This window comes from Hemitrygon akajei, chromosome 12 (genome assembly GCF_048418815.1).
Source record: "Hemitrygon akajei chromosome 12, sHemAka1.3, whole genome shotgun sequence".
Classification (NCBI taxonomy): Eukaryota; Metazoa; Chordata; class Chondrichthyes; order Myliobatiformes; family Dasyatidae; genus Hemitrygon; species Hemitrygon akajei.
The window spans coordinates 6,831,866-6,843,871 of record NC_133135.1 but is presented as its reverse complement, the minus strand read 5'-3'; the positions used below and the strand labels follow the sequence as shown (position 1 = coordinate 6,843,871).

The 12,006-nt window shown below is 43.1% G+C and overlaps 1 protein-coding gene across 1 annotated transcript in view; it reads left to right on the top strand.

Moving 5' to 3' along the window:
• Positions 1–8,996: 8,996 nt before the first annotated feature.
• The window catches only part of spata1 (spermatogenesis associated 1), an 81,130-nt gene continuing 78,120 nt past the window's right edge, over positions 8,997–12,006 (top strand). The window contains exon 1 of the mRNA XM_073062529.1: positions 8,997–9,140. Coding sequence (XP_072918630.1) covers positions 9,087–9,140 — 54 coding nt within the window. The 5' untranslated portion in view covers positions 8,997–9,086. The remainder of the gene's footprint in view (positions 9,141–12,006) is intronic.

The window sequence follows — 12,006 nt, the reverse complement described above, 5'->3', positions numbered from 1 at the left end:
TCTTTCACCTCAGACAGTTGAAGAAGTTTGGTATGGGCCCCCTATATTCTATGAACTTTCTATAGGGTCACAAATGAGAGCATCCTGACTGGCTGCATCACTGCCTGGTCTGGGAACTGTACTTCCCTCAATCACAGGACTCTGCAGAGAGTGGTGCGGACAGCCCAGCGCATCTGTAGATGTGAACTTCCCACTATTCAGGACATTTACAAAGATAGGTGTACAAAAAGGGCCCGAAGGATCATTGGGGACCCGAGTCACCCCAACCACAAACTGTTCCAGCTGCTACCATCTGGGAAATGGTACCGCAGCAAAAAAGCCAGGGCCAACAGGCTCCGGGACAGCTTCTTCCACCAGGCCATCAGACTGATTAATTCACACTGATACAATTGTATTTCTATGCTATATTGACTGTCCTGTTGTACATACTATATATTACAAATTACTATAAATTGCACATTGCACATTTAGAGGAAGGATGTAAGAAATATAAAGTCAATTCAATTTTTATGAGGCTGAGTTGCAAGCTTGGTGCTCAACCCAGCACAAGTGGAAAGCATGCAAGGAGCCGGTGGGATTTGAACCTGGGACTACTTGCTTTGCAGTCCAGTGAGGATGCCACAGTGCCACCAGCCGGCTCATGATGAGCAAAGACTTCTACATCACCAGCTTCAGTGTCTCTCTGTGACTGATCACAATCACAGCAAGTGAAAACTGTTGCGTTTTGTTAAATTAATCCAGGGCAGGACGTACACAGTAAATGACAGTGCCCTGGGCCTTGTTGTAGAACAGAGGCACATAGGGGTACTGCTACATAGTTCTGAAAAAGTGACAACACAGCTACTCAGTGTGGTGATAAATCAGAATTAGAGTTACAATCTTATTTATCAGAATCAGATCCATATTACTGTATTACCATTGATGTGAATTTTGTTGCAGTACAGTTCAAAGTCATAATAATTACCATAAATTACAAAATCCTTCACTATAAATTAGCTCCATGCAAAACGTCGACTGTTTACTCCCCTGCATGGACTCAAGGTTCAATATACAAGGTTGGACTAGATGGGCTGAATGGCCTGTGCTGGTGTTCTAGGATTTTATGGGTATTGAGAGCCATGGTCCAGACGTGGGTCAGCACAGAACTGATGGGCTGAAGGGATTGTTCCTATGACTCAATTCAAGATTGTTTAATGTCATTTCGAGTACACAAGTGTAAAGGAGAATGAAATCATTGTTACTCCAGGTCCGACGCACGAAAAAACACAGTAAGATTAAGAACATAATAACAAAATCACAATAAATATAAACACACAAGATAGCTCATAGACATAGATTGATTGTATGTTCATAAAGATGCTGCTTGACCTACTGAGTTTCTCCAGCCTTGTGTGTACATTGGCCAAGGTGTCCAGCATCTGCAGTATTTATTGAGTTTACTATAAGTAATAAAGTTAACAAAGAGGATATTTGGCCTGCTTGATTTCATGGACCAGGGCAGCTGGGATGTGGTTTTACAACTGTCCAAGACATTGGTGAGACAACATGACGCATATCGTGTGCAGTTCTGGTCACCCGGTTATAGGATGCATATCATTAAACTTGAATGAGTGCAGAAAGATTCATGAGGATGTTATCAGCTGTGACTATGGGGGCGCCGCAGTAGCACAGCGGTTAGCGCGGCATTATTACAGCTTGGGGCAACTGTGTTCAGAGTTCAGTCCTCTGGAAGGAGTTCGTATGTTCTTCCTGTGAATGTCTGAGTTTCCTCCAGGTCCTACGGTCTCCTCTCACTTACCAGATAGTAGATTAATTGGTCATTGTAAATTGTCCTGTGTAGAGGCTAGCGTTAAAAAGCCGGGGTGTTGGTGTCACGGCTCGTTGGGCTGGAAGGGCCTTTTCCACGCCGTATCTATGCAACTGTTCTCATTCCTGGCTCTTGGGCTGAAAGCTTGACACAACATGACCTGTGCATTCCTGATAGATTTATTTCAGGTATCAGCTGCCCTGGCAGCTTGCGTTGGTATTGTGTAAGTACTTGACAGAACATTTCTCACACAAAGTCTTGGAGGAACTCAGCAGCTCGGAAGCATGCATGAAGGGTGGCATAGGAGTCTACTCCAATCAGAGTGCAGCACCAACTCTGATTGGCAGAGTCTCACCCAATCACCCTCATATATTATAGGAATCGTATATAGGCCTCCGAATAGCAGCCAAGATGTGGGGTTGAGATTGCGAAGGGAGCTGGGAAAGGCATGTAATAAGGGTAATGACAAAACTGTAATGGGGACTTCAAAATGCAAGGGGAGTGGGAAAATCAGGTTGGTGTCAGATCACAAAAGAGGGAATTTGTTGAACGCCTATGAAATGGCTTGTTTGAACAGCCTGTGCTTGAGCCTACTCGAGGAAAGGCCTCTTAGATTGGGTGTTGTGTTGTAACCAAGATCTTATTAGGGAGCTTAATGTAAAGGAACCCTTAGGAGGCAGTGATCATGATATGATTGAATTCATACTGTAGTTTGAGAGGGAGAAGCATAACTCACATGTATCAGTATCACAACGGAGTAAAGGGAATTACAGAGGCATGAGAGAGGAGCTTGCCCTGGTGGATTGGAGGAGGATCCTGGGGGGATGATGGCAGAACAAAGGTGGCTGAAGTTTCTGGGAATAGTTCACAAGCTGCAGGTGTGGAGAACTACATATACCTGTCTGGACACCCCCCCCCTCCCCCGCTGACTGCTCCCACAGACCCCTGTATAAAGGCAATTGGAGGCACTGCTCCTCCCTCAGTCTCCAGGATGTTGTGTGATGGTCTCTTGCTGCTGATAGTGCTCTCTTCCAGCTAATAAAAGCCTATCTCTCGCCTCACGTCTCCGAGAGTTATTGATGGTGCATCAGTAGGATGGATATGTCCCACAGAGGAAGTAGTTCTCAAATGGCAGGGATAGGCAACCATGGCTGACAAAGGAAGTTAAGGACTGCATAAAAGCCAAGGTATTAAAGTGAGTGGGAAGTTAGATAATTGGGAAGCTTTTAAATCCAACAAAAGGCAACTAAAAAAAGCTACAAGAAGGGAAAAGATGAAACATGAGGGCAAACTAGCCGATAATATAAAGCAGGATACCAGAAGTTTTTTCAGTTATATAAAAAGTAAGAGGGAGGTGAGTGTTGATATTGGACCAGTGGAAAATGATTCTGGTGAGGTAGTAATGGGGGACAAAGAAATGGCAGATGAACTTAATGGGTACTTTGTCTTCACTGTGGAAGACACTAGCAATGTGCCAGTGATCCGTGAGTGTAATGGAGCAGGAGTGAGTACCATTGCTATTTCAAAGGAAAAAGTACTAGGCAAACTGAAAGGTCCTAAGGTGGATAAGTCACCTGGACCAGATGGACTACATCCCAGAGTCCTGAGAGAGATCGCTGAAGGGATAACCGATGCGTTGGTCATGATCTTTCGAGAATCACTTGATTCCAACATGGTCCCAGAGAACTGGAAGATTGCAATGTCTACTCCACTCTTTAAGAAGGGAAGATGGCAAAAGAAAGGGAATTATAGGCCAGTCAGCCTGACCTCAGTGGTTGGGAAAGTGTTGGAGTCTATTATTAAGGATGAGGTTTCGAGGTACTTGGAGACTAATGATAATAAATCAAAGTCAGCATGGTTTCTGTAAAGGGGAATCTTGCCTGACAGATCTGTTAGAGTTCTTCGAGAAAGTAACAATCAGGATGGACTAAGGAGAGGCAGTGATTGTCATTTACTTGGATTTTCAGAAGGCGTTTGATAAGGTGCCAAACATGAGGCTGTTTAACAAGATAAAATCCTATAGCATTACAGAAAAGATACTGGCATGGATAGAGGAATGGCTGACAGGCAGGAGGCAGTGAGTGGGAATAAAAGGGGCCTTTTCTGTTTGACTGCTGATGACTAGTGGTGTTTCTCAGAGGTCAGTATTGGGACCGCTACTTTTCACATTGCTTGCTAATGCTTTGGATAATGGAATTGGTGGCTTTGTGGCAAAGTTGCAGATGATATAAAGACAGTGGAGAGGTAGGTAGTGCTGAGGAAGCAATGCGATTGTAGTAAGACTTAGACAAATTGGAAAAATGGGCAAAAAAGTGGCAGATGGAATACAGTGTTGGGAAATGTATGATAATGCGCTTTGGTAAAAGGAACAATAGTGTGGACTTTTATCTAAATGCGGAGAAGGTTCAAACATCAGAGGTGTAGAGGGACCTAGGAGTCCTCGTGCAAGACTCCCAGAAGGTTAATTTATAGGTTGAGTCTGTGGTGAAGAAGGCATATGTAATGTTGGCATTTATTTCAAGAGGAATAAAATATAAAATCAAGGAGATAATGCTGAGCCTTTATAAGACACTGGTCAGGCTACACTTGGAGTTTTGTCAACAGTTTTGGGCCCCATATCTCAGAAAAGACGTGTTGTCATTGGAGAGAGTCCACAGGAGGCTCATGAGGATGATTCTGGGAATGAAGGGGTTAACATATGAGGACTGTTTGGCAGCTTAGGGCTTGTACTCACTGGAATTTAGAATAATGCTGGCGGGTCTCATCGAAACCTACTAAGTGGTGAAAGGACTAGATAGGGTGAATGTGGAGAGGATGTTTTCTATTGTGAGGGTATCCAGAACTTGAAGAGACAGCCTCAAAATTGAGGGGCGACCCTTTAGAACAGAGGTAAGGAGGAATTTCTTTAGACAGAGTTGTGAATCTGTGGAATCTTCTGCCACGAACTGTGGTAGAGGCCAAACGTCTGTGCGTATATCTAAGGTGGAAGTTGATAGTTTCCCGATCAGTCAGGGTATCAAAGGATATGGCGAGAAGGCAGTTGTTTGGCATTGAGTGGGATCCGGGAGGTAATGTCTTGCAAACCCCACCAGAGTTGCCATGCATCTGATGTCGCCTCCAACCTTGTTCGAAATTGTCTCTTTATGTGAAACAATGGCCTGAAGGGATGGATCAGTAATGCGAGTTCCTACTGAATCAGTCCATTCAGCCTCATTATTGCTCCCTGATTCTTTTTACTCTTTCTTCCATGGTACGAACTCTGAGGTCGTTCATACATGAATGGGGCACTTTGACTACTTGAAATTGTGAAAAATGAAATTTCTTGAAACTCTGTTTTGTTTATGTTATAACCTTTATTTTAGGCTCTGGAATGAAGACCAGATCTTGGCATTGATAAACTTTTAAGGGAACTTTTATATTTTCAGGCGATTTTGCAGTTTTCATGGATGGGTACCATTACCATCACACCATCAAAATAACAAACAAGAATTTCAAAGTGAAATAAACACCATGCCCTTCAGTAAATTTGTTTTAAACTCATTTTTAAGTACATTTAAAATATATTTTTGACTCAGATTTTCTTGAGCATGTCGATACTTTCCATGGCTAAACAACAAAACATTTGTTTACTAATTAGACTACTGGAATTTTAATACTTTTTGACAGAATGCTGATTTTGGTGTCAAAGCACTTGACTCCCTCAGATGAGTTCAGACCAACATTACTAAACAAAACTTTATTTCCCATCAAAATATGCACTGTGATGGTAATGACAAAATACTTCTGGCCTTGACAAACAATGGTTTTAGTTTCCTATTAACTCTGATAAAACATCTATCTAACTAGAAGCAACACTCACAATTAAAAACACATCTGTAGAGTCTGTACTGTTGATCAAAGTTCCATAAGAGATCACAGTTTTTAAGGCAGGGGCTAGAGAACTCTTAAAACATCCACGTGAAACCTGAACACAGGCTGCCCAGCTAAACTAGGCGTTGTCTAATCTTGTTGAAAAAAAAACAATAATGCCTACAAAACATCTACCTAACCCTCTCCAAGGCTGGAATAAGCAGCAATTCAAATCTCAAGCAGATTATAGAGATCATTATTTTTCAACCATCCATAAGAGAGAACTTTATTTAACACTGACAAAAACATTTACTCAACCTCCTACACACTTGCTTTTACATTAGTAAGATATGAAACATTGACAGAAATCTCAACAACTCTGAAAACAAATAACACTTGAAATTTGAAGCTACTTCTTGTAGTCTCTTGTGAAGAGGTGAAGTCACGGGAAAGTGGAGGTTGTTCTGTTCTTGTTGCTGGCCTACTGGAGATTCCGGCGGGATATTCTCTGCTATAAAACGTTGTACTGCCTGTCTTTTCTTATCAACGGTCCTTTTGTTCCTTTGATTAACTCTCCACTGTCGTCTTTTCAGTCCTTGTTTGCACTTTGATAATTGTGAGATGATTTTAAGCTTTCCTGTCTCCCTTCATTTTTTTGTATCTCTTTCGCTTTCAAGGTACTACTGATTTGGTCTTCTTTAATTGTGTTTTTAATTTGTATTTTTTTGATCGGACTGCTGATGATCTTGGGACCATCTTGACAATTTCACCGCCATTTGTGTGATGGTAAAAACGTGATGGTAATGACATTTCGCACTTTTTAAAGAAAAAATTGGCTAAGTCTTGCACTTGCTAACTCACCAGGATAGCAGCTTGTAAATGTAAGTTAAATATACAGAATTCAAGTGAAGTTATTTATTTCTCAGTTAAAACACTCAATAGTAACGAATTTGGTAATGACACGTAATAAGCATACTCTCAGATCAGGAGGTATATATCTTTAAATTACTCACATTTCTGGACATCAAGATATCAGATTTCTGACATGACAGCTGCATGCTCCCCCTGTCATTTCTCATTTCCATGGAAACTACATAAGCAGTTGTTTGAAAAAGCTTAGCAACACACACGAAGTGTGGAGGAACTCAGCAGGCCAGGCAGCATCTATGGAAAGGAGTACAGTCAACACTTCGGGCTGAAACCCTTCGGCAGGACTGGAGAAAAAAAGATGAGAAATAGATTTAAAAGGTGGGGAAGGGGAGGGAGAAACACAAGGTGATAGGTGAAGCTGGGAGGAGGAGGGATGAAGTAAAGAGCTGGGAAGTTGATTGGTGAAAGAGATACAGGACTAGAGAAGGGGGAGTCTGATAGGAGAGGCCGAAGGCTAGGGAAGAAAGAAAAGGAGGGAGGAACCCAGAGGGAGGCGATGGGCTGGCAAGGAGATAATGGTGAAGGGGTGGGAGGCCATTACCGGAAGTTTGAGAAATCGATGTTCACGCCATCAGGTTGGAGGCTGCCCAGACGGAATACAAGGTGTTGTTCCTCCAACCTGAGAGTGGCTTCAACGTGACAGTAGAGAGGTCATGGATTGACATATCGGAATGGGAATGGCAAGTGGAATTAAAGAGGGTGGCTACTGGGAGATCCTGCTTCTGGAGGATGAAGTGTAAGTGCTCAGTGAAATGGTCTCCCAATTTACATCGGGTCTCATCAATATATAGGAGGCCACACCAAGAGCACCAGACAAAACTCGATTGGTTTCTTAAATGTGTTGTGTGTTGGTAAAATGACAGATGTGTTAGGACAGACAGTGGTTCTTTGTTATAAAAAATGTAGAAATTGTGTAAAAAATAACCCACATTAATTTGGCATGTGTTTATTATGACTTTGAGGTCAGAGATGATGGAATAGATGGCTCTGTTGTCAAGTTTGCAGATGATACGAAGATTGGTGGAGGGGCAGGTAGTGTTGGCGAAACAGGTAGGATGCAGAAGGACTTAGACAGATGAGCAGAATTGTTAAGAAAATGACAAATGAAATACAATGTTGGAAAATGCATGGTCATGCACTTTGGTAGTAGAAATAAATGAAATAGTTGTTGAAGAAAGTGCAAAAAATGTGTCTATCAATTGCAAAAAGACAGAATGGATGGTGATATCCAAAAAAAGGAGAATCCTATCTGCAGGCTGAGAATAAACGGGGAAGACATAAAACAAGTACAGAATTTTTGCTACTTAGGCAGCTGGGTGACATCAGATGGCAGGTGTGACATGGACATCAGAAGAAGAACAGGGATGGCAAAAGGCACCTTTACGAGAATGATGAACAAAACTAAACTAGGCGTGACAACCCGCCTCAGAGTACGGAAATGTTATGTTTATCCAGTTATGTTATATGGCTGAGAATGTTGGACAATTATCTAGTAACATGAGGAAACGAATTGCAGCAACAGAGATGTGGTTTTTGAGGAGGATGCAAAGAATATCACGGACGAAATGAATATCTAACGAGGATGTCATGAACAGAGCAAGCACAAAAAGAGAAATAATGTATGAGATCATGAAAAGGCAACATAACTTCACTGGACATGTGATTAGGAAAGAGGAGTTAGAATGCTCGGTAATTATGGGAAAGATTGAAGGGAAGAAAGCAAGAGGAAGGCAAAGACAAATGATGATGGAGACAGCAGCCAGAGAACTGGAAATGAATACCAATGAATCGATCCACTTGAGCCCAAACAGGAGTGTGTGGGCCATGGCAGTCAAAGCTCAAAGTGGACATGGCACCTGATGATGTTAACCAGTTTTGTAAAATCTATTTTTTCCCCTGAAAATCTACCCTAATTAAAGAATTATCCACACTCGGCTCCTATGAGGACTGCTCTCGGACTTTCTGAAGTCCTGAAGTGCATGGAGGCCGGCGGTATTAACTACCGGTACTCGGGGAGCCATAGAGCACCCAGTGCTGGACACAATGCATTCTCCTGAGTCGAGAAAGGAGAGATTATTGGACCTGATGAAGTATCTCGGCAAACCATCCATAAATGCTGCTTGATTTGCAGAGTTCCTTCAGCATTTAGCGTGTGTTGCTCTGGATTTCTAGCATCCGCAGAAACGCTTGTATTAACAGCTCAGTTTCTGATTGGTTGGCAATCATTTCAATCGCGGTCAACACTATTTCTTATTGGGTTATGTGGATGTCAATCAATGATGGGCGCGCCAAAACGGTGTAGAATTTGAGGGTGACTGGGTGCTGGTCCTGTCAATCAGAGCTACCTCTGCTCTCTGATTGGATTAGGCTCCGATGACGCTCCTCAGCCCGTTGCTCTTCGGAGCGGCTCCCGGGAGAAGCGGTGAGCGTGGATCGGTCCCGGTCCCGGTCCCGGTCTTCCCAGGGCTGCTCTCGGCGTTATTCCTGTAATCCAAAGTGCATGGAGGCCGGCGGTATGAACTACTCAGGGAGCCGCAGAGCACCCAGCGCTGCGGTAAGCCAATGCATTCGGTGTCTGAGTTATAAGATGGTTTAAAACTTAGCAAGAATAGTTGAACTGGTCAACGGCAGTAACTGAAGCAAATGTCAGAATCAAAATCAGGTTTAATATCACTGGCATATGTTGTGCTGTAGCAGTACATTGCAATACACAATTATAAAACAACTATAAATTACAATAAGGAGTGCATTGGTTGGCGGATGGAGATACGACTCTACCAAAGGAGGTGTAAGACGCTCCGTCCCTCCGCTAGCCTGCCGGTCACCCCCAGGCAAGGTGTAGCACCTGCTTAGCCGTCCCCTTCCCCTGATCAGGGTCACATAAAGCCATGGGAGCAGGTGGCGCACATCACAAGTCCTGGGGATGTGACCACGGACACCAGGCAGACAATCTCTGAAGAGTATTGATTACGGCTGGGATCACCCACCCGTCTTGTAAGGACACTGCCCAGAAGAACGCAATGGCAGAATACTTACGGAGAAAAAAATTGCCGAGAACTTTCATCGACATGTTAGTCAATGTTATACAACACGGCACATAAATTAGTACAAAAATAGTGAGCTAAGGTTCATTGTCCATTCAGAAATCAGATGGCAGAGGGGAAGAAGTTGTTTCTGAATCCTTGAATGGTGCCTTCAGGCTTCTGTACCTCCTCCCTGATGGTAGCATTGAGAAGAGGGCATGTCCTGGGTCATGGGGGTCCTTAATGATGGATGCCACCTGTTAGAGACATATTCTTTTGAAGGTGTTCTGGATGCTGGGGAGGCTGGTGCCCATGATGGAGCTGGCTGAGTTTACAATTTTATGCAGCTTTTTCTGATCCTGTGCAGCCCTCCCCCCCCCACCACCCCACATACCAGGTGATGAGGTATCAATTTAGAATGCACTCCACATTTGTAGAAATTTGTGAATGTTAGATGCTTCTGGGCTATGTAGAACACAGCACAGGAACTGACCTTCAGCCCACCACAGAGCCCTAACAGGACAGACATTCCCCACACCATCTATACTGCAGAATTATTGCACTTTTTGTGACTTTATTAGTAGCCCCTGATCACAAGGTTTTGGGTTCAACAAGTTGTCAGAGTCGAGTTTATTATCATCTGCACAAGTACACGTATACACAGGTGCAATAAAAATAATCTTAGTGGTAGCAGCATCAGGGTAACACGAACAAAATGCTGGAGGAGCTCAGCAGGTCACACAGCATCTGTCGGGAGGAAAGAGCAGTGGACATTTCGGGCCGAGACCCTTCGTCAGGACTGGAAAGGAAGAGGGAAAAGCCAGAATCAGAAGCTGCAGGTGAGGGGAGCTTCAGAAAAGCAGTACTTATAAGAAAAAACAATATTAAAAATTAAAGATTCTAGATTGTTTAATGTCATTTCTAGTACACAAGTGTAAAGAAGAACAAAATAATTGTTACTGCAGATCCAATGCAGCACGAAAATACAGAATATGATAAGGAACACAAAAATAAAAACACACAATAAATATAAAGATAGCTTATACACATTGATTGTCTATAAAGTGATGCTAGGTACAGGAGTGTCTGTACATAAGGTGACTGACAGGAAATGATAAAGTAGTGGTGGTTGGGGTGTTGAGGGGTGGGTTAGTGGGTGGAGGTGTTGTTCAGCCTCACTGCTTGGGGAAAGTAACTTTTTTTGAGTGTGGTGATCCTGGTGTGGATGATGCCTCATATATTTATGTATAAATAATAATTACTTTATGAATAAGTAATTTATACATACATTTTACTAGCCAGAATACAGTTCAGTGGGAGTGAGTGGGGTCTGTGATTCTGCAGTGTGAAGTGCAGACAGAGTCCGTGAGGGAAGAGTGGTTCCTGTGTGGTTCTGAGCTGTGTCAATGCTTTAGGTGTAGTCTCACAAATGACTTGTACAGTTGGAATATGTTGTCCTAACGTCTGTGCTCAATGCCTGTCACGACTGTTGAAGACGTGTGAGTGTAGGTGTTGCCAATGATAAACTACAATAAAGTTACCAAACTCACAACTCGAACATACTTTATTTATGCACCGGGAGAACAAAATAGCCCCTGTCACCCGCCCTGTTCTGAATTATGAAGAGAGAAATGCTATTTTAATCACAGAGTTGGCTAGCAGTTACAGATATTGGCCATTTGGTAAACTGCATATGTTTCAATTCTTTATTTGCAAGAACAACCACCATTCACAACAGAGGAGCCATGATTCGAGGCCACCCTCAGGGTGGAGGAGCGATACCTTCTACTCTGTCTGGGTACCCTCCAATGTGATGGCATGAATACATATTGCTCATTCTGGTCAAAATATTTACCCTCTTCCCCCCCCCATTCTCCGCCCTGACCTTTACTTAACCATAGAACCATAGAACACTACAGCACAGTACAGGCCCTTCAGCCCTCCATGTTGTGCTGACCCATGTAATCCTTAAAAAAAGTACTAAACCCACACTACCCCCAAACCCTCCATTCTTCTTTCATCCATGTGCCTGTCCAAGAGGCTCTTAAATCCCCCTAATGTTTTAGCCTCCATCACCATCCCTGGCAAGTCATTCCAGGCACTCACAACCCTCTGTGTAAAAAAAAAAAAAAAACTTACCCCTGATGTCTCCCCTAAACTTCCCTCCCTTAATTTTGTACATTTGCCCTCTGGTGTTTGCTATTGGTGCCCTGGGAAACAGGTACTGACTATCCACCCTATCTATGCCTTTCATAATCTCGTAGACCTCTATCAAGACCCCTCTCATTCTTCTACAATCCAAAGAGAAAAGTCCCAGCTCTGCTAACCTTGCTTCATACGACTTGTTCTCCAATCCAGGCAACATCCTGGTAAATCTCCTCTGCACCCTCTCCATAG